General features: G+C 39.0%; 1 protein-coding gene across 1 annotated transcript in view; it reads left to right on the top strand.

The window, feature by feature from the left end:
- dph1 (diphthamide biosynthesis 1) overlaps positions 1-23,886 on the top strand; it is a 91,077-nt gene that overhangs the window by 54,154 nt on the left and 13,037 nt on the right. The window contains exons 4-8 of the mRNA XM_026924969.3: positions 7,087-7,208; positions 13,176-13,330; positions 15,433-15,554; positions 22,832-22,900; positions 23,449-23,605. Coding sequence (XP_026780770.2) covers positions 7,087-7,208; positions 13,176-13,330; positions 15,433-15,554; positions 22,832-22,900; positions 23,449-23,605 — 625 coding nt within the window. The remainder of the gene's footprint in view (positions 1-7,086; positions 7,209-13,175; positions 13,331-15,432; positions 15,555-22,831; positions 22,901-23,448; positions 23,606-23,886) is intronic.

Below are 23,886 nucleotides of genomic sequence, written 5' to 3'. Positions count from 1 at the left end.
AATTGCAGGAACCAGGACAGGTATTTGGGTATGGCTTGTAAAGCGTGGCTGTGGAAATGGCAACAAAATGTCAGTGTGCAGAGAGAAACCTGCTACGAGCCCATCTCCAACTTCTTTCCAGCCAGAACATAAGAGTTGTCAGCTATTGCCTTCTAAACAAAGCGTTTTAATTATGACATTGAGAACAGTTGTTTAAATAAAAAGGAACGTGTTACACTGGTAGACTAAATCATGTTCTGCCAGAGAGCTTTGCTTAAGCACTGATATATTTTGTCTTGGTCCATTTTTTTAAAACTCCTGCAGCAGTTTAGGAGAAGACATAGCTTTGAGCTGGTGCTCCTTCTCCCATGCTGGCCTCTGATGAAACTTCTGTGAAAGCTAAGCAATGAAACAGAGCACAGAACTGAAAATGAATGTATTTGCTTTCACATACAGAGAGAGAGAGAGAGAGAGAGAGAGAGAGAGAGAGAGACTGACCTGTAACCAGCTGTAACCTGTCCTTTTGATGAGTGGAGAAACATGTAACCTCTGGCTGTGTGTGCATGTTAGTGTTTTCCATCTGGCCACTTACGTGGTGATTAATAAGCCTTTTTACTGAGATCACAGGCTTTTCTCCATCTTAATTGCATCTAAATGGCATCTCAGCTCTCAGAGAGAGAGAGAGAGAGAGAGAGAGAGAGAGAGAGAGAAAGATCTGAATTTGCAGAGCAATTTCAAAGAACCAAACAGTAGAAGAGCACGTCCCACTGTCTGATGTCCTGCAGCTCTCACGTCCAGCACTAAACATCTCCAGCACATAGGCATTTCTAAACCCTTTTTGTTTCTGTTGTCATTCTTTTGCACCTGCAGGGAGACTGCTGTAGAATCAGAATAGTTTCATTAAACATTAATCTATAGAACTCACAAATGTCTTATTTGCTTTATCAACAAACTTGTTCACAAAAACCTACACATTTGCCAGACTACCAAGCACCAAGCCAGTCTAGAAGAGGCGTTTTTGCTGACTCAATGTGACTAAACATTCTGTATAGGCTGGCTAGCATCAAGTCATGTCCAGAATGAATGTTTCCATGGAATTCTGCCTTGAGGTTACCTCATCTAACTGATTCTCAAATACATGTCAAAGAGAATACATGTACTCTTTGTTGTCCTACATATTCCACAATTCCCAGATGTAGAGCAGAGTGTGCACAAATATGTAGGTGAAAAACATCAGGGAAAGGGAGCAATTTGTGCACAAATAAGTTACTTGTCTTTTTTAGGTAAGATTTCAGATGTGACATAAATATCTGGTGTAATCACCGTTATATTAATCCCCAGCTCTACGTCTCCATCTAACCTAAAGAACTTGAGGTTAGCAGACATTAGCATATGTTGGTATCCTGGCAATGTCATTACATTTTACTGTCCTTGAAGCATGTCTCAATCCATTCCTCACATTTTCCTTTGTAGCAGAAATGCTGCCTTACACTGACTTAAGAGACAGCAAGTCATCAAGGCCTCTGCTTTCAGTTTCAGACACACCCACACCCTGGCTGACTGATACAATTGTTGACAAGGGATACACAGCATAGAAGCATAAACCTAAAGAAAAGAAGTAGAACTGCTGCTATGTTACACCAATAAAAAATTCTGCCTCTTGCACTACTGCACCTGTTCTTGGGCTTGACTAGTAATTCATATTCCCAAACAGTTTAACAATTAGACATTTGAGAAGTTATCTCTGATATTTCGGAGCTTCTCTTATTTTTCTGTGGCTGCTACTTCTCAAATGTCCTATGGCAACCTGTGATTAAAAAAAACCCTAGGTGTGTCTAATCTGGTTAAAATTATTTTCACAACCCAAACCTCTAGCTTTCACTAAAGAGTGTGGTAAGTTTCATCACAAAGCATAGCCAGACCTGTCTACTTTCACAGAAAGTGCACACTGGCACAAGTGCACATTAAAACCACCAACCACATATCTTTTTCAGGAGTATGTCAGCAAACCAATCCATCAAGGGTGTATAGTTTACTTACCTCCTTGTCAAAAAATATTCTTGAATTACATTTAAGGACAGGATGCCTTATGCTTTTATTTTAATCTGATGATTATAGCTTGATCCAAAAGTATGTCACTGTATTCACAAGTTTTTGCTTTTGGAAACAGGCGCAGAACTGTGGAGAGCCAATCAAATTGCCAAATTGAAGGTTCTGCAGCACGTAGCCAGAAAAGTGTGCAAAAAGTTTGATGTCCTTGAGCAGAGCTTCGGAAGCTGAGACTAGGTTGAAATATACTTGCGTTTGTGCATCTAAGAAAATTATGAATGTTGTTAAATAGATTTTCAGAATGTCGAAACAGCATTTATTTGCCTGTTAAGTTTTGCATAGGACCTCTGCCACCACCTTTGGGGGGGAGTTATCATGCAAAAATACACCAAAAGACCAGGCTTTTTCTCCAAGTGAAAACGGAGAATGATTTGCGTAGGTGTTTTGAACACACATTCACACACCCATTCACTCACTACAGAAAATTTGGAAATGCCAGTCAGCCTACCACCTGTGTCTCTGGACAGGGGGAGGAAACTGGAATACCCAGAAATTCCCCTTTTTTTTCCCTCTACCCTCAGTCAGCTCTCAGATGCTTTTGAGCAGCAACTCAACAGTGAAAATGTCAGTAATGTGAACATTAGATAACTGATTTGTAAAAGGACTATAAAGAATTATTTTACTATTAATAGTAAATTTTACTATTTTACTGCGAATTACTGAGGAATTACCTAAGATTCACCATCTAGCTAAGTTTTATGATTGCCTCTGCCAGCAAGCAGTTCCTGACTGTACAGCTGTTATTATTAATACACTCTCCCCTACTTTTCTTAAGCCTAAAATGGTGGAAATGCTCACTTCCGGTCTTTTTCTGGATAATCACAATAAATCACATTTTTTTAATAGTAAATTGTAAGCACGGAAAAATAAATAGGCATCCAGTGTTTAGCAAAACAAGCAACAGCACCACTCCACATCACTGCATTTCACTGCACAGCTTCAATACAAATCCACCCTTTCAGTCACTGAGGAGACATTCCTCTGCTTTTGAGGCTGTTGAACGTACCTTTCATTCACAAACATTTGGGAGAGAAAAAAAATGTAGGCGCCTTGGTGAGAGACAGGATAAGCGAATCAAATCTAACAAGGCAAATATTTATTTAGCTGATGAGCTCTGTTCAGCCATCTCCTTCTGCTTTACAAGCCTCATCGGGCCCAGCATGTCCTTCATATGAAAACAACTATTACACAGAGGAAGAAGGGGAGGGAGAGAAAGAACACACACACATACACACATAGACTATTGGACTGAGGAAGAGAGAGAGGGAAAACAGGCAAGTAGTATAACTCAGAGAACTGGGGAAAGTTTCACAATGTGGAGAAGACTAAAAGGTGGGAGGATGGTGTGAAAAAATGGAGCATACTCAGTGAGGGAGTAGACGCATAGAGAGTTTTAGAGACAGTGTGGTGCAGGTATCACCCAACCAGACAGCGAAAAGACAGGTGTGTTTCTGTCAGTGTGTGTTACAGTACCCTGAAGAAGAAAGAGCTTTGTGTAGACAGAAAGACAGAGAGATAGTGAGGTACACATACACAGTGAGTGTAAAGCTGAGCTCAGAGGAGCAAGATGAAAGCAGGACGAACAGTCTGACCAGAAAAGAGACTTGCTACCTATGTTCAGGGGTTTCTTTCCTCTCTGTCTGTACAACTCTATGTGTGTGTGTGTGTGTGTGCGTGTGTGTGTGTCTGTTCTATTAATAATACCTGTCCTAAATGTGTCTGGATTCCTATGCCCAGCGGCGCGTACCGAAGCCTCCTTTCTCGCTCTGTCATTATTTATGTGCTCTCCAGTCTCATGTTTATCCTGCATTTTAATTGTGCTCAGAGGAAGGACGGCAGCAGCGCGGCACTCAATATAAAGCGCTAACATTTAACGACCCCCGCGGAGGCAAACAAAAACAGATCGTTGGCTCTTCAAACAGATTCGCAGGGTCTGACCTACCGGTGCGTTAGTCATCTCCCTGAGGCAGCAAGACCCTCAAGGTCGAACTGGTTTACATCCTATAATCCCTAATTGATTGGTGGACACACTCTTGTGATAGGGGTTTGATGATGCCTATTAGCTGACATAGCTGTTTAAGAAAAGCGTATCTTATTAAATTTGCAAGCATATTTGATCAGTCTGAGTTTTAAGGGATACTTTGGCAATAAATTAAATTTACGGAATTTTCTCCTAATCCCTGATCAGCCACGTAAATTCAGGTGTTGTTTCCTTTTGCCAGGTTCATGCTACTGAACAGGCCTTCTAAAGGTCAGAGAAGCACATTTCTTTGGGGTTGGTGAAGCATTTTGGAAAAGTCAACCTCTGAACCCCAAATTGTCCACATGTGCCACTGACCTCCAAATTAACCAGTATGGATTAATGTATAAATGGGGTGGAGACTGGTGAAAGATTGATTCTGCAACTGAGATGCACATGCTCTCATCAGACACATTTATCTAATCGCAGCGGTGTTGGAAAATAGCATTTCCAGACCTACTGAAGCTATTAGTCTTCTTTTCCCACTGAGGTGTTGTTCCTTTTATATCAAGTGGAGGTCACGTATTTTACCAGCGTGGTAGCACAGACAAACGCTTCATCATTTTAGTTTCCTGATATACTTTCCTTGGTTTTTAATTTAATAGGTTATTGAAATGATAGTTGATTAAGTAGTTTTAAGTAGTTTAATAAGTTATAATAATTTATTTCTTGTTGATTGGAGCTGCTTTATCTCAAATTTGTATGAATTTATTGTTAGGGACTGTTTCCATTAGTAGGATTCTTTAGCATCTCCTTCAGATAAGCCCACAGCTAAAGCTACAACATCCTCATCTCAGTGGAAGCACCACCATTTTGGAACAGACATCAAAAACTCATTCACTGGTGGTGGACAAATCATAAATTCATTATCAAACTCACCAGGCAAGAGGACGCTCCAGGGTGCTGTGCAGTCTCATGTTCTGGTTTTCCAGAGACTAAATTAACTAGGCTAAGAAGTGCTAGCTAATGTAATGTAACCCCAATGTATGACAAGTATGATGAGTCTTTTTTTTTTTTTTTTTCTAAAATTTTGGCTATGAGCTGTGGTTATCTCTTCTCACATCACACATGTAAAATATTATTCGAGTCTGGCTTGTTTTTAGTTTCACTTGACATGCTATGATTTGTGTGTTAGTTTTGTGCTATATTTTCCTCAGTTAAAAAAAAATGCCAATTGTAAAAGTAGGTTCTATTGATGACCAGAAAGTATCGGTGAATGATGTGGGAGTCAGTCAGGATTTTTTTTTTTTTTCTTTTTGGACAGGAGAAAGTAAATGTCTGTGTGCACTATTTTCAGTAATCTACTTGACTGCCAAACAACTATGAATAAAGAAATTGCTATCCTGGACACGTAGTCTGTTTGTCCTGGGCGCCCTTGTTAGTGATTTGTCCAACCCTGTTCACTTTCACCTATTACAACGTATTACACTGCCTTGATTGATTGACCTCATATTGTTTTGAACAAAGTGTAATTGTTCAGGGTTTTCTAAAGTTTATTTCTTACACTCTCAGAAGCACGTCTAGCAAATTATTGACCAGATTTATTTTTTTGTACTGGAGCTACAAAGCTAATGTTGTAACAAATCATATTTGTAAAAGAATAATGATAAAATCTTTGTAAAAGATTTTACCAAGCTGTTATTTTAAGTTGAACTATTAATCAGGATCTGTTCTTTAACATTTGTGCTCTGATGTTTAGATCGAGTTCACTGCTATTTCGTGAGAATCACAGATAACTGTGGATTGACAAGGCAGACAAATATATATTCATTAACTGTTCACAGAAGACTAAATAGTATCAAGGCTAATTCTAAGCAAGGCTGGTTCTTTCGTTTTTGCTATACGCTGAAGACATTTGGGTTCAAGTTCAAAAAAATGAATGAGATGATAGATCAGAATTTCAGTTTTTATTTCCTGATATTTACATCTAGATGTGTTAAACAACTTAGAAAATGGCACCTTTTGTTTAAACTCACTCATTTTTCAAGTGATCAGAAATATTGGTACATGTGACTGACAGGTGTTTCTTGTTGCCCAGGTCTGCCCTGTTAGATCGATTGTTTAAAAAATTAATAGCTCTGAATGTCTACTCTTGGGGTGAGCCCTGGGTTTTACCATTTGTGGTTAAAAAGGATAAACCAAAATGGAAGTCCAGAGAGTTGTCTATGGGAGAAAAGCAAGCCATTTTGTATCTGAGAAAAGAGGGAAAAATCGATCAGAGCCTTTGCACAAGCATTGGGCATAGTCAATACAACAATTTGGAATGTCTTGAAAAAGAAAGAAACCACTGCAGCACTAACAACCACACATCGAACGGGTTGGCCAAGGGAAACAACAGCAGTTGATGACAGAAACATTGTGAGAGCTGTGAAGTAAAACCCAAAAACAACAGTCAGTGACATCACCAACAACCTCCACAGGGCAGTGGTTTCACAAGGTTTCACAAGCCAGCATTCGAAAAAGACTTCAAGAGCAGAAATACAGGTGCCATACCACAAGATGCAAACCACTCATCAGCAGTAAGAATCAGAAAACCAGATTGGAAAGAAATGCAGAGATGATCCAGAAAAGTTCTGGAACCAAGATTAACCTCTACCAAAGTGTGGAGAAAGAAGTTGCAGTTATTGCAAGCAAGGGATATGCAACCAAAAAAAAAAAGTGTTATTTATTTGTTCCTGTACTTTTGCTCACCTAAAAATTGAGTGGTCCAACATCAAAGGTGCCATGTTCTAAGTTTTTTAACACATCTAGATGTAAATATCAGAGAATGAAAGGTGAAATTCTGATCTATCGTCTCATATTCATCTTTTGATCTCAAGCACAAATGTCTTCAGTGTATAGCAAAAAAAAAAAAAGAATTGGCCCTGCCATTCCAATCTGTTCAGAGGGGACTGTACATACTGTATACTAGAAGATATATATACTTGGAGTTTGGTCGAGATGTACTGTTTGTTTACTGGGCTGCTTGTGTATGTCAGGTTTACAGGAGCAGACACACTGGTGATGGGTGATGTGACGTATGGAGCGTGCTGTGTAGACGACTTCACTGCCCGAGCTCTCGGAGCTGACTTCATGGTGCACTATGGACACAGCTGCCTGAGTGAGTCTTTTACACTCTGTTACCTTTGTATTGAATTAATTCAATAGACTTTAAACTTAAATTTTTGAAACTTTAAATTTTGAAAGTGACATTTTGAGTGTGAAGTCTGAAACTGTGCAAGAACCCAACATTGTTGTGGTTTAAACAAGTTTTGGGAATTGTATTAATTGCTTTGTATAAAATTGTGTTAAAATGGATTGAAGAATGAAATCCTTACCCTGTAATGTTCTCAGATCCCTTTAAAAATTGCATTCATATTTCAGTTTCTTAAAAGATTATGCCTAGATTGCACCAGCAAATATTAACATTTAACCTGATTTAAATCAAAGAAAAAAGTGAAATAGTTCCTCGAAAGAAATTTTATTTTATAACTTTCATTATGTATCATGAAAGGCAAGAAAAAAAGAACTAATAATTATTTATCTTGAAAGAATCACTGTGGCTCGAAAGTCATGTGGTGAATACATCAGGTGGCCAATTAAAATTAAGACCAGATCTTAGATCAACAAATTCTTAATTGACTCTAAACTCTGTTGAATCTAAGATTTGTTGGTGCTACATACCCTGAATAGTGGAATGCATTTGAAAATTCATTAGACTCTGATTACGTTATTAGATTATTACATTAGATGAAAATTAGCAGTAGTGCTGCAGCTGGGGATTCTGTCCATTATAATATCAATATTCTGATAAATTAATTCAGTCATCACTCCCTTTCCTGAAATATCGGCATGTCAGTAATTATATATAGTCCTGACTGAAAATTGCATTTGACTCACAGTAACTAGCCACTGATTGATGTTAAAATATGAGATTTCTTTATATTGAATATTTCATTTTTCATTATTTTTGTCAATTGTTTTATTTAATTATATGTTAATGAAAAACTTTTTTTAATATTGTTTAATATTGTTGAAAATTATTATAGTCACATAGCAGTAGTGTCTTCTTGTTAGCAAATCAACAAATATCGTCATAAATGTTTGACAGCCTGGGAAAACCCTTAAATCCCTATGTTTCTTTTTTGCATGTATCTCAGTCAGAAATAAAGTTCTAGCATTTTGTCTACCCCAACTTAAAGTTTGCGGTTCAATTCCACTTAGATGCATCAACATGCTGATTGTCTGAAAGCAACTACTATTTATTAATTTAATTTAACTATTTATTAATTAAATAATTTCAGTTCATTTGCATGCAATAAATTAAATATAAAAAAAATGATTCACACCGACCGCCTATAGTTGTTTCGCTCATCCATTTGTTAAGTAGATGTTAATAATTACTACTAATAATAATTACTCACTAAAGCTTGCAATACACAGTTAGGCCATAACCCACGTTTATACCCATTACAAATTCAGCCACAGAAGAATAATTGCATGTTGGTAACTCACTCTTGTGAAATCCTTGTTTTTATATTTAATAAAAGGGATTTTTATTAATAAAGGATGTCTGAATGACATGCATTAATTTAGGTCCCTTTTCCTACATCAGAGATCAAAAGACCAAAAAAAGGTTTTGCCTTCAAGCCCATAAGTATTATGAACATTTTAATAGTATTCAGTCAGTGAAATTTGTTCTCACACTGCTAATACACACATCAGTTGTATGGTGTATTACTTAAATTCGGAGACAGGTGATAGAATAATTTTCTTCTCTATCTCGTTCACTCGTGTATATTTTGTATTAGGAGCTTGTTTTAGCAGAATGCTGAGTGACAGGGGGGGTTTGGGGTAGAGGTGTTTCAGCACCTTTAAGGAGTCTTATCCCAACACTCCCAGGAAGTCAGAAGCCAACCCATGGAGTCAGTATATCAAGAAGTGTGAGCATCATAGATTTAGTTGTGTAAGTGCTAAGCAAAGCTGTCTTCAATAGCTCAGTGTGGAAACCATTCAGCGTGCAGGCATATGAGGGATAGCGGACCTTTCTAAGGCCCCTGCTGCACATTAACCCGGCGGATCAATGGAGGACGTGCATTAAGCTTGTCCTTTGGAAATCGCCTGCCTGGAGGAGCCTGGGCCCGTGCCTCCCGCCGCCAGTCTGCTGGCCCACATACAGTAGGAAGGAAATGCTAAATCAATACGGCCAATATATCTCTAGAACAATCCCTCCTCTCCTAAATATCAACAGTCACCAGCAGAATATTAATGCAACACCTGTAGCTCAAAGCCGAGGGTCAACACACTCTGCACACACACCAAACACTCGAGATTATTAGCTAATTTTCTAACATTGAGTGGCTGATCATCTTTGTGGGAAGTAGATGAAATTAACTTTAACAAGGTCTTAATATCCAATAAATTAGTTTGGTTAAAATAGTCAAAACTGATAGCACTTTATGGGCACAACAGTTGTGGTGGAAATCTCCAGGGACCACGCAATATGGTTCAATTTCAATTCAGGGTGCCGTGATTATAAAACAAATCTTTGCATTTTGATTGAGATTACATTATAGTATAGCAACATTGTACTAACGCTACATTATACTATAGTTACGTTGTTTTTCATCAGTGTGACCACTTGCTGCTTTTAAAAGATTCAGTTTCCACCCATCGTGGGAGAACAGAAGATTTATTTCTGTTGGGACTGTCAGAAGAAAAATCACTCTTATTCGAATGTTCATTATATTTACATACAAATGCGAATGTTCTAGGCCACAGAGTTATGATGTTATCTTGCGCAACAAGTATTACCTTTTCTGCAGCTTCATCCTTACAGTGCTACCCAATGAAAAGCCAATATAGCTGTGTCTGCATGACTCACAGTGCTCTTTTCTTTGCTTGTACACTGTCTGTGATGTCCTGCGTGGTTTAAAGCATAGATTATATAGGCTTGAAAAACTTTACCTGTGTTTGGTAGGTAGGTAACTATTAATTTCAAGGACTATAAGCAGCAATTTGAACTTGTTGGAGTTGCTCTTTTTCTGTGACTAAGTCTTGGTCTATTGGACATATAGTGCACTACTAGGCCATTATGCTATACCGTACCCTATGCAGTGACCCTATACACTCATCGGCCATTATTAGGAACACCATACTAATACTGGGTGGGATTCCTTTGCTCTTAGAATAGCCTCTATTCTTTGTGGCAGATTCCACAAGGTGTTGGAAACATTGCTTTGAGATTCTGGTCCATGTTGACATAATTGCGTCACATAATTGCTGCAGATTTGTCAGCTATATATTCCTATTCACACAATGCGTGCCAAGAAAACATTCCCCACACCACTCCACCACCAGCTTGTTCTCTTGACACAAGGCAGGTTGGGTCCATGGATTCTGGCTGCTGATGCCAAATTCTGACTCTACAATCTACAAGTCACAGCAGAAACCAAGATTCATCAGACTAGGCGACATTTTTCCAATCTTCACTGCCTACTGTAGCCTAAGCTTTCTGTTCTTGGCTGACAGTCGTGGTGTGGTGTTGCTGTTGTAGCCCATCCACCACAAGTTTCAACATGCTGTGCATTCTGAGATGCTTTTCTTCTTATCATGGTTATAAAGAGTGATTATTTATTTACTGTAGACTTCCTGTCAGCTCAAACCAGTCTTGCCATTCTGAGCTCTCTCATCAACAAGGCTTTTTGTTGTTGTTTTTCACATAATTCTGTGTAGATTCAGTTTCTGTAATGCTTAAGCCAACTCATGGTCAGAGTCACTGAAATCACATTGTTTGGGATTCACCTTAACTGCATGAAGACAGGTTAAAGATGAGAAGTTTCTCCACGGATCTTGGGTCGTCTAAAAAATATGAGTTGAGTAAATATCAGCCACAAGAAAGATTTTTAGAACTGAATACAGAAAAATGAATGAAATATCTGAAAATTTGTAGAATAAGTTTGATATTGACTTGTCTTGTTTTTCATGGATTAAGAAGCAATACACTAATTTTAAATGTTCATTTAGTCTGTGGTGGTATAAAATTATAGGCTTATTAATATTTGAATACATTGTAATGATAAATATTTCATATAATTACTTTGAATGTGCTCTTTAAAGAAAATTGACAATGCTAGCCTGTAATGTTTAGTACGATTTCTTTTTTTCAATTACCAAATGTTTATTGTAAGTATGTAAACGGTGTACAAATTTGACATGTTTTGTGTCAAATTTAGTGTGTGTGTGTGTGTGTGTGTGTGTGTGTAAAATATATGGTGCTTGAGTATGTTATGTTTGTTATGCAGCTCTGAGATCTCTTTTTGCCCTTTACTGTGTGTGTGTGTGTGTGTGTGTGCGTGAGTGTGTGTAAAATGCATGCTGTATCAGTCTGACAGCCTGCATGCAATAAGATGCCTTGGAAATGAAGCATGATGAGCATCAAATATAACTCTGTCAAACACCAGTAGCACGTTAAAATCCATTTGGCCTGACTGAGACCCCCGACCTCTTGCTGTCTCTCTCACACACTGCTTTTTCCATCTCATTCTGTCATCCTTCATTTACACTGACTTCATGAGGCCTCTCAGTCATGTCTGCTGTAGCAGTTATGTATAAGTGAGGGGACAGAGAAGAACAGAGAGGGAGAGGAGGAGTAAGGGGAGTGAAGATTCATGGTGGTTGTTGGCAGAGACTGTAATTGCACTGATACAGAGCCCCTGGACTGCGGTCTTAATTGGCTAAATTCTCCTTCTTCTTATTATTATTTTTCTTCTTTAATTCTTCTTCTTGAATTTGATTTCCAAGTGGCCATAAAAAACAGTTTACTGTCTGTCAGAGGTTAAAACTTTGCCCCAGACCTGTGTCTAAATGAACATTTTGATTTTGCTATATACTGTATAATATTTAAAATATTTAGAACCTCATCCATTTCTCTCCTCTGAACATTTTTCCTTTTTCTCTTTTATCTTCCATTTCCTACCTCATTCATTCTCTACAATAGTCTTTTTTTAATATCTTGAACCTCACTTTATCACCTGTGCTCTATTCCGCCTTATAGCACAGTACTGTTGAATGCTCGATTCTGATTGGTCAGGTGTATTGATAAATTTTCACGGCAGCTCTGACAGTAGTACTGGCTTCAGGGCAAATCACAGATTTATATTGCGTTATCATTTCTAAACTTACACAGAGAATCATATAGCAGACAACATTCAGTGTCACTAAAATGGATAAAAAGCGTGACGTGCCCTTATTTAATAAAGAAAGAATGTAATTATTGGCATATTTCTGTAGTATGAGAGGACTTCCTGTTATTGGAAAATAATCAACTTGGGGGGTGATAACGGTGTCCCCTAAACCTGCCCCCACCACCGCTGATTATTTTTCCTATAGCAGCATGCCCTGTCATGTGTTATTCCTTATTTTTCACACGCCGCTCTCACGGGTTCTTCATATGCAGCCACTTTCAACCTCTTTGGCAAGATTAATCTCTCTGCTTTCTCATCCATCTCCTTTGTATTTTTAGTTTCCTTTTTTTGCCATCATGGGTCATTATCTTGTTCTCTCCTCCCACTCTAGTTTTATTACATGTGCCAGCACATTTGAAAAATCGCTTATGTTTTTCTAATAGCAACAAAATGGCCATGGTATAAGACTCCTGAGTGAATTCAGCAAGAGCAGCTATAATTACGATCATCAGCACTTAGTGATAATGTAAGAGGAATGTATGCATGGCTCACTTTTGCCTTCTCTATTTCTGTCTCTGTCTCTCTCAGGTCTGAATAACGTGTGAAGTAGTTGGTATTGACATTATGTGTGCCTTTATTTTTATGTCAGTAAGCTTTAAACGGGATCTGTCGTAGGGTCTCGTACAAACTTTTGCTACTGTTATAATTAATTGTTATTATTTCAGCAGGTTTGCAGCAGATTTGCAGGGTTTGACGTTTTTAATTACCAAAATGTTAGTAAATCATCTAGATTACACATGTTGGGTTAAGCTGTCACTCTATCTCTCTCCCACTCCCTGTGTGCATGCATGTGTGTGTGTGTGTGTGTGTGTGTGTGTGTGTGTGTGTGTGTGTGTGTGCAGTTCCCATAGATGCCACAGCAGGGATCAAGATGCTCTATGTGTTTGTGGACATCCAGATGGACACGGCTCACTTCCTGGACACACTCCGGTTCAATTTTCCCCCAGGGCGCTCCCTCGCTCTCGTCAGCACCATCCAGTTTGTGGCTGCGCTGCAGGTAACCTTTGACCTCACAACTTTCTTAGTTGTAACAAACATGCTGTGTAACACTAGTTGGTTGGCAGCATTTTTGTAAAGCTGCAGAAATACAATGTGGTCTGTATATTTGGAGTGAATAAAAAAAAAAAGAGATGCTGGATGTCGCTCAAAATTGTTTAAAACGAATTATTTATCTAAGTATTTTAATATATACAGGTTCTGTATTCTCTGTACTATATTTCTGGTTGATTTGTTAAGATGTTTTCTGAGTACATTTTTAGCCCTATTTCATGCTATATGTCTTAATTTTTTCGCTGTGTGAAACTGAACAAAAACCTCTCTAAACATTTTTTAATGTAAGGTTAGAGTTTTTGATTTGTTGTTTTATTCCTTACATCTTGTTTCAAGCTGTGACAGTGTAAATGTGCTCTGCCCTTTCAAACACACCTCCAGACTATTTGAAAAGCTAGAAGCAATGTAAGCTCACTCTTCCACAAGGCTGTGACATCAAGGAATATTCCGTCACTCAGGTTACACACAGGTTACAGTAAGATGGTAAAGGCTTGGGGTCACACAAAATACATAATGTCCATTTGTGGGCTGAATCACTCGATTAATAATTGAGAAAGTGTGTCATTGTGTGTCATGTGTCATTGTTTTACTCTCCCGGATTGGTATCAGGTGTGCAATAGGGGACACTCGTCTTGTCTAGCAACAACTAAATTGGGGAAAAAACTTGGTTTACCCAAAAAAAAAAAAAAAAAAAAATCTAACTGAAAAAGGAATCACTGTTGAGCTCTATGTTTATTCAGAGTGGACTCTGTGGGTCTAGACACAGTTATTCAATATTGCATTTAATTAGGCTCCTTTGTATAATTTTAGTGCATTTTATTAGTTAGTCCAATTTTGTTGCTTCTTTTATTTTTTATCTCTTTGCTCCAACTTTATTTCTGTTTATCACTCTTTTTATTATTCCTTCTGTACAACAGTTTGTCAGCTTGAGATGTAAGGCTCACTGGCTGGCTTTAGGACTGCACAGAGTATTAATCATGATTGCAATATTAGCGCAGAAGGCTGCAATATGCAAGTGAGCACTCTAATACTCAATCCACTCTTGTGTTCTGTCCATAATGACTCAGGATTCAGGGCATCCACTTAAGTTTTCTGTTGATTAATCATAGTGTTGGTGTTATTAACAGATCAGATTAACCCAGACAGTCTGTAGCTGTGACGCATCACAGCTTTACTGATTTGTTTTAATATATTGCAAGACATATGATAATAGTGTAGAAAATATGACAAATAGCAATGCAGTTACAATATTTTATTTTTGTTCATATAGTGCAGCCCCAGCTGGCTTATAGTGGAAAGCTTTTTGTATGAGAGGCTATTCAAATGTTTTATTGATATACATTGTTATACATTGTATATTGTCACATAGTTGTTATTATTATTAGTAGTAGCGGTGGTGGTGGTGGTAGCAGTAAGGGTGGTGGTAGTGGTAGTAGTAATAGTAGTGGTGGTAGTAGTGGTGGTAGTGTTAATACTAGTAGTGGTAGTAGTAATAGTGGTGGTGGTAGTGGTAGTATTTGTAGTGGTGGTGGTAGTATTAGTAGTCGTGGTGGCAGTAGTGGTAGTAGTAGCAGTAGTGGTGGTGGTGGTGATAGTAGTATACACCAGCATATGTGCTCTCTGAGGCTTTCTGGTTTTGTGTGTGTGTGTGTGTTTTTAATTGGCAGCTCTGAATTCTCTGGGGCAGTGTTGCCTTGTGCTATTTGCGGTTGTTGCCATGTTGGTGTTTGTAATGCGTGTGTTGTGCCATGCTTGCTGTCAAGGCATTTGTATGGTGCTCAGGGTGGCCACAGTGGGTCGGCCTTAAATGTGTTGTATTCTTTCTGAGCTGCTTGGTTTAAAGCCTCTAAATGATTTCTCTGTCTCTGACGTGCCTCTGCTGCTCTGGTGTTGATTTGGAATGTTGCTCATCTCATTCATCTTTACACGAAGTGCAGGAAAGGGTACACTGGGTCACTCCCTTCCTTTTGTTTTTTGCTGCTCTCTCTCTCCCCACCATGCCTCTTTATCTTTCCACCAACAGCGATATGTCTGTCTCTGTCCCTGCAGGCGGTCAGTGCAGAGCTGAAGCCGGATTACGAGGTTCTTGTGCCTCAGTGTCGGCCACTGTCTCCGGGAGAGATCCTGGGCTGCACCTCCCCTCGCCTTGACAAGCACGTCAATGCCATCATGTGAGAACATAATCTCTCCATTTCCCCTTCTTGCAGTGTGTGTGTTTGTGTGTGTGTGTGTGTGTGGAAGCACAGCAAGGCTGGAGGCCATACATCAGTTTTAATGAAAAGAGCATCAGTCAATGTCTGTGAAGCGCTTGAAAACACAGTTAAAGGAAATACACTTAAAGGGCTGGGGCGTGTATGAGTATAGATGATAGAGGCACATATGAAGTATGGACTCATATATTCTCATATATCTCTCACACGGCATCCTGAAACATACACACACATATAAGCCTGTTGAGTCTCTGTCTCACACATAAACTGTATAAATTGCTTTGCTGTGACCAGTGGCATCAAGTATGCTATTCACTTTCCTCTCAGAGAGAAGAGCGCAGATACAGAAGGGCATACTTATGTTTCAGAGATCCATCCACTCTTATTAACATACATGTTGCGTGCCTCTGTGTTTTTCCACTGAAGAACTGAAGTGCTCTGAATCTTCTGAATGAGAAATTGTATATTATTGGTTTTTTTTCTTCATGTTCCAACTCGGAAAATTACATGCAAGTAGGTACTTAACTTGGGTAAACTGAAAAGTTTCCTCAAAGCTTCACAGATAATACATCCATTTGTTATTTTTCTATATGCCTAGGCCTCTACTCTCTTGCCAAGCACCATCTCTCTATAGCTCCCTGCCTGGGGCTTCAACTAGCGCCAACTAACTCACTCTGCCTACAGCACATCTCAGTGCACTTACATTTGCTTTCATAAATAACACACTCATGGCTGAATAACATACTATATAAGGCCTAGCAGTAAAGGCTTGGGGCTTCTAAAGCCTTAATGAACCCTTAAATGAATTTTACCCATAAATGTAAAATAGCTAAAGCGACGCCCACTCTTCAGTCATCCTCACATTTCAGCTTGCAGCAAAAGCACACCCATACACTGAACCCATAGACTAAAGTTCTTATCCTGCATTGTATTGGCTTTGTTGTGAGATTATGATTTTAACAGCTTTTCTAACCATCCGAGTGTGCGAGAAGCACAATTTCACCATTCCAGCCTTTTTGCCACTTGCAGCATGCCACTAGAAGCTTATACAATTCACTCCCACGTTTTTGACTTGCCACCTGTGTAAAAACAAAAGCTTTACAGAAGCGTTCCACTTTGCCAGTCATTACAAATAAACGATTTACTGCCAAGCTTGTGTTTGACAAATCAATGATTTTCAGTACTGCAAGCTCCACCTCAGTAGGTTCTAGTTCCCAGAAATTGACCAACTCTGAAGCAGGAACTACAAAGCTTCTGGATCCACAGCCTAGGAATTAAACTCAAAATGCCACAGTGACTGAAACTGTTTTCTACAATAAGCAAAGTGCATTGTTTATTTGAACACTAACCTGTCGCAGTACAAGGGAATTTGGTGCCACTTCAAACATATTACTAGTTCCTCCATATATTACTAGTTTTGAAAAAGGTTCCTATGTGTATGTTTGGCTTTGTGTTTATGCACCAACGTGAGGTTGTGTTGAGGTTTTTTGTATGGAAGTATATGAGTGGGTTAATTTACATGAGTTTGTGTGTGGATGTGTGAGTGTATGTTAATTAGTGTGTGTGGGTTGTGGAGAGTGTGTAGGCTGTGGTGGCATGGCTCTGAGTAGATGCTCGTGCTGGAAGCTAAACTATTTAACTAGCATCAGTACCCAGTTAACAGCATCTTTTGATTATCAGTATGGTACCAACTCTTGCTGATTTCTCTTTATTTTGGCTGCTGTGTAGTTTAGTCTTGTTACTTCCCTGTAGACCCAGTGTTACTTATAGGCACAGTATGTGGAAGATATTTTTCTCTTCTTCTAAGAAACACAGTACTCATGAATACGAGTCAGAAAGTAAAAAAAAAAAAAAAGTTTGACATTCAGGATGTGGCATTAGGTTTCTTGTCCTGGAGCTGATAGGAACCAAAATGATGTTATATAGGGGAAATAAATCAACTAATATCCACTGAACGGACCATGGCTAGTGCCTGGGCCAGACTAGAGTTTAATTGGGCCAATAAAATGTGACTGATTTTAAACTGGTCTTATGGTCCATGATGTGGTACATGTTTAAAATTCAGTCTTAACCCTTTATTCATTTGAATTAAATTATTTGTATAGCACTTATAATAATAGACATTGTCACAAAGCAGCTTTACAGAAGTCTGGACGTAGATTTTTTTCCCTAATGATCAAACCAGAGGCAAGAGTGACAAGGAAAAACTCCCTGAGACAGCATGAGGAAGAAGCCTTGAGAGGAACCAGATTCAAGGGAACCTCATCTGGATAACACCTTATATTATGATTATAATTCATTAGCGTGTACAGATGTGGAAGAGTAAAGTCAAACAGTATTAAGTGTTCAGGATGTTCAATATGAGCATATTGTGAATAAGAGTCCTGGGATGAGCACAAGACAGAGCTTATCATTACAATAGCAGTTCTTAGGTACAAGTCTATAGAACTGAGAGATTATCCACTATAGCAAGGGATAGCCTTGGGCATGAACTGTTTTTGGGAAGTGCAAATCTTTTCTGTAACCATGTGGGACCATCCACAGCAGCAGAAGGTGCAACAAAGGTCCAAAAAGAAGTAGAGCATGTATTCATAGTGCTGTCATGGATGCTATTTAACGTTGTAAATATTAAACATGTTCAATATTTACAGCTCAATATCCTGTAGTGTGTTGGAATACCAGCTGCCTTGCGTGAAAACATAATTTTGTCTTCAAGACTAATAACTAATGACACCCAAGCTTAATGCGTATTCAACTTAACCCAGAATTGGGAATTCAGAACTTGGATTAACTGCATTTTTTTTTTTTACCTCCGTGCATTTGAGCTACAAACTGGGGGAAAAAACATGGACGTCTCCATGGTCATCTTTTGTTTGTAAAAATCTAGCAAGCTAACTGTAATTAGTGATGTATTTCCCTCCTCAAGACAGCAAACTGTATAGTTAATGTTAAAGAAGTGCTACTTTGTTTACTGTTCATGCTGTGAGGATTCATGCTGATTAGACGTCACTTGCCAAACTCGGGTTTAAGGAGACTGTACTGAGTTTCCAAGTAGGTCTTCCGAGTTGGGGGGACGTTTTCTTTGTTTTGTTTTTTCCATTGTCGGAGGTTGGAAATTCTGTGTGATGAAATTTAGTGGAATGCAGCATAATTGTGAACTGCTAAATATGTTTTGGTCTGAAGTCATGTTTGTTCATGAGAAATTCCCAAGTACGCAAAGTCGGGATCGTTTTTCGGGGACTCATAGCATAGCCTGAAACTATGGGGTGTTTTTTTGTTTGTTTTTTTTTTCTGGGCAAATCTTGTAATGTGCAAGTGTGAAGAGTGAAAGATGATCGAGGTAAAAAAAAAATGGGTGAAATTGTTTAGGCTTGTATAAATCTTATATTGTAGCCGGTTCAGATTCAGATTATTTTTAAATGAATTCAGGTGTTAAGCCTGTTATTTGATAGTGGTACTCTTATTGCATTGTTGTATTGAGATTAATGCATGATGGAGCACTTAATGTTCAACATCAAACTAAATATTTTTTTTAAATGTTGACCGTGTGTATGTGTGTGTTTTGTGAGAGAGAATGTTTGTGTATCAGGGCACAGGGGAATGAGAAGTGCTTTTCATCAGTCTTCCTTTCACCACTCCACTAGGAAGTGACACACACATACACGGGTATATAGTGTGTTACCTGAACAACACCGCACACAATCCACCATCTCGCTTGAAACGCTGACGTGATGTCTACAAAACAGCAACACACTGCTCTAATTCAGCAGCCTGCCCTTTTTTCCAAACTTACATTACTACAGCTATTATATCATACCCTCCCAACAATAGCACCAAGATTAACGGCTAATTAAATCTTAAGAGGTGGTGTATTTCAGAAGATATTTTAGTATGTATGGAGGATGGGAATAATGGCCATTAGAAAGGAGGGCTAGCATTAAATAATAGAAAAGCTCGTGCACTCTGTCTCCATAGAGCTGAGGGAAATATATAGCTACCTCTGCGGGGTGGAGGGTGAAGAATGGCATGTGTGTTTGGGCCCTTGTCATACTGCTAGGAATGCTTTATAGAGCAGGGAAAACTGTCTCATTACAGTAATGAGCAGCTGAATAGCTGAATGAGCCTTGCAATAAAGGAGCTTTAAAGTACTGAATGAGAGCGTTTTCAAACCTGCAGCCATGAATGCACATCTTAGTGAAACCCGGAACAGCGCTGGAGTGGTTCACTTTGTCATACCAGGTCAACATGCCTACCTATAGACTGCTATGCATTAAGGCAGGATTTGTGCTCTATTAAAGCGCTTTGTGCTCATGTGATTGAGCGGCAGGACTGCTGAGGTACGCATGCTGCCATTTCTGTTCACTCTGATGCGAACATGTAACAGCTATTACATTAACGACGCTGAGCAGTGGACCATATTGCACAGGGTTTGAATGCATGTGCATTTCGGTCAGCCATTTGCTCTTTCAGGTCCAGTGGGATACTGCTCTTTGTGAGACTGGTCCGGTTTTTTTGAAGGCTGGCTAATTAAGAGCTCTATTTTTTCTCCCCTAGGTCTCATTCAGGTGGTCTATGGTTATATTTCCCACTATTGCCTATGGCACATCTCCTATTGTCAGCTTTTTCAGGCCTCAGCTTGTAAGCGAGTGTGCTTAAGTGTACATTAAAGCTCTTAGAAGGAATTTGCATTTTCACTATTTGATTTATTTTATTTATAATATGTACTGTACATATTTAAAGGCAAAAAAGTCACATTCGAATTGGTCGTCTGTGGTGATGGCTCTGAAATAATGCATGTAATTTATGCCTTTGTTCAGTTTTCTAATTAATTACAAAGTATTTTTGTGTTGTAAAAGTGATTTTACAATTTCTAGCAGGCACCTGTTCTGTAGCAGAATTTCAAATGGTGTTTAATTGTACGGCACTATATAGGGTCTACAGTGCCATTGTTGTGTGATGTGTAGTGACAACATGTAGTGAGTAGGAAGCAATTCAGGATGGGCCTAACTGTGTGTTGGAGACGCACTTGTTTATCAGCAAGGTTACGGGTGGAAAAATCAAGTCTGTGTGTATTTTGGGGCTAGTTTCAAAGCAGTCCACGTTTTTTTAGCCAACTAGCTAACATGAGACATCTGGTTTATACACTCACCGTCCACTGTCCACCATCACAATCATGCATCACGTTATCTAATCAGCCAATCATGTGGCAGTAGTGCAGTGTAAAAAAAAATCATGCAGAGTCAGGATAGAGCTTCAGGTAATGTTCACCTCAAACATCAGAATGAAGCAAAAGTGTGATCTGTGTGACTTTGATCATGGCATGGATGTTGGTACCAGATGGACTGGTTTGAGTATTTCAGAAACTGCTGATCTCCTGGGATTTTCACTTACAACAGTCTCTAGAGTTTATACAGAATGTTTTTTTTTGAGTGAGCGACAGTTTTGTGGGTGGAAACTCCTTGCTGATAGGAGAGATCAGACGAAAATGATCAGATTGGGTCAAGCTGCCAGGAAGGATATAGTAGCTCAAATAATCACTCTTTACAACCATGGTGAGCAGAAAAGCATGTCAGCATGCACAAAACACAGGCTCACCGAAAGGGGACAGTTGAAGGTTAGAAAAAAATGCCCATAATAGCTTCAGATTCTTGTTCATGGCCAAACCTGACATGGTCTTCTGCTGTTGTAGCCCATCCACCTCAAGGTTTGATGTGTTGTGCGTTCTGAGATGCTTTTCTGCTCACCATGGTTGAGTTACTATAGACTTCTTGTCAGCTCAGACAGTCTGGTCATTCTCCTCTGATCTCTCTTACCACAAGGTGTTTCAGCCTGCAGACCTCTGCTCACAGGATGTTTTTTGTTTTTCGCATCATTCTGTGTAAACTGTAAAGACTGTGTGTGAAATTCCCAGGAGATCAGCAGTTTCTGAAATACTCAAACTAACCCATCTGGCTGATTTTTTTGCATTGTGCTACTGCCACATGATTGGCTGATTAGATAACTGCATGAATGTTACGGTGTACAGGTGTTCCTAATAAAATGTCTAACATGGGTGGTTGCATTGGCATCTGCCATCATGCTACCGTGTAACATGAGCATGTCCAGTAGAGGACAGAAGATGGAGAGAAGAACAAAGTACTGGATCATGCTGATGATTGCTTCTTATTCAGGGTTATTATTCACTGTGTCTGAACTATTAAAGGTACTAAAGGCAACCACATAATGGGACAGTTTTCAGATTTTCTGAAAGCTGCTGGACACACAGCACCACTGATGTGCTCAAAGCACTATTAGGATTTTGGAGAATTGCACATGAGCTAGTCAGTGTGTTGTCGTGTGCTACACGTACCCTAAAAACCCACTCTATACCCAAATGTGCTTCAGCACAAGAGAATGTTTGGTTCATGTTTATAAATGCTTACTAGCTTAACTGCTAATGTTAGCTAATGGCTATATAGCTAGACTTAAACTTAAGCTAACATAACCAAATTTCTGAGAGGATAGCTAAGTCATATACTGAAATGCGAATAATCCATACTGCTAACCAAGTAGATACCAACTTCCAAAAGGATGTTTTAGTCATCCTTCTTTACTGCTAATGCTCGCAATTTGCTAACATGTGGAGGATTTCTACTCATATGCATAAGTGTTTGTAATCTTCACTGCTAATGTTAGCCAACTAGCGTAAATGAGCTAACTTGGCAGGATTTCAAAGTCATCAATACAATCAAGTCATCAAAGTCATGAATGTAGGTTTACTGTTAATGCTAACTAGATGGCTAGAGTGCAGTTACTTGGCTTACTCATATATTTTTGACAAATACTGTGTGGGTAAAAATAAAATCTTCAAAAAATAAAACTAAATCTTCAAATGAACCTGAAAAACAGCCAATTTTGAGCTTTACTGTTTGTGATCCAAATGCAGTGTAGCACTATGGCTAACCTTCTTTGTGTGCGTGGCAGTATGACGGTATGACTTGTTCATATTTATATACATTCGAATGCAGCAATTAAAAATTAAATGTTGTTTTTAGACAATTTTGACAGCTGTAGTGTATGTGTGTGTTATTAACTGCAGGTGCACTTGCATCTGTGTGCATGTAAGTGTGTGTGTATATGGTCACCCCTAGACATTCCACCCCCAGCTGCTGTCCATGGTGTAGTCCAGTGTCATGAGCTTTGTTTCTATCTCAATCCCTCCTTCCACTGTCTGATATAGCATATGTTTGCCAAGACAGATACCTTGGGGATGGAAGGTTTCACTTGGAATCAATCATGATCGCCAATCCAGATGTCCCAGCTTACAGGTAAATCTCAGAGATCCTGCACAAAGAAATGATCACTGCAGTTTCTTTGTTCATTAAAGGAGAACTCCACCTTGAAATACATTAAATATGTTTATAGTGAAATATTTCTGATGTGCTTAGCAATACTGGTGCAAATTTGGTGGTTGGTGCTGTATTTCCTTATTCCTATAAGAATTTAGACATATGCTACTCTGACATCACAGGGGACATTGCTAGTGCAGTTAGAAAAGGGATTTAATAGGAGAAGAAAATTCAGTAATCTCAAACGTAAGGGATCAATGGAAGCCAGGTTTCACTGTTAGCTCCTAAAACAAAAAGAGCAAGAGTTCTGTTTCTAACCAATTTTCCAGCTATGTTCAATGTCATATTAATGACAAATCCAATGCAAAAGTAGCGGAGACAGCAAATGTGGAACTGAGTTCCAGAATGCAGTGCACTTGTGCTTAGTTACAGCACAGCTAGTTAGTGATCTACCTGTTTGAAAAGTATTCATGTATTCATCCTTTCTAAATATGATGGCAACATAATGAATAGAGTGTTTTTTGCAGGTATGATCCCTACAGTAAGGTATTCTCTCGGGAGTATTATGACCACGAGGCCATGCGTGCCAACAGACGGCAGGCCATAGAGACCGCGCGCTCAGCCCAGAGGTGGGGTCTAATTCTGGGTACTCTTGGTCGCCAAGGCAATCCCAAAATCTTAGAGGTGAGAGATTAAACATTGATAAAAGGCCAATTCTTTTGTTTTGCATTAACTACATAAAGCCAGCGACCCACTGACATCATCAAACTGTTGCAGTCTTCTTTTGTGATGCTTTCTTTCAGTTGTTGTTTGTTTTGAGGGTGTTTCTCCCTTCAGTCTCCTCTTCAGGAGGTGAAATGCATGCTCATTTGGGTTAAGGTCTGGTGATTGACTTGAGTCTAAAACCTTTAACTTTTTTCACCTGATGAAGTCCTTTGTTGTGTTGGCAGTGTGTTTTGGGTCAT

The sequence above is a fragment of the Pangasianodon hypophthalmus genome, chromosome 14 (assembly GCF_027358585.1).
Source record: "Pangasianodon hypophthalmus isolate fPanHyp1 chromosome 14, fPanHyp1.pri, whole genome shotgun sequence".
In the NCBI taxonomy this organism is placed as follows: Eukaryota; Metazoa; Chordata; class Actinopteri; order Siluriformes; family Pangasiidae; genus Pangasianodon; species Pangasianodon hypophthalmus.
This window is presented reverse-complemented; position numbering and strand designations above follow the sequence as displayed.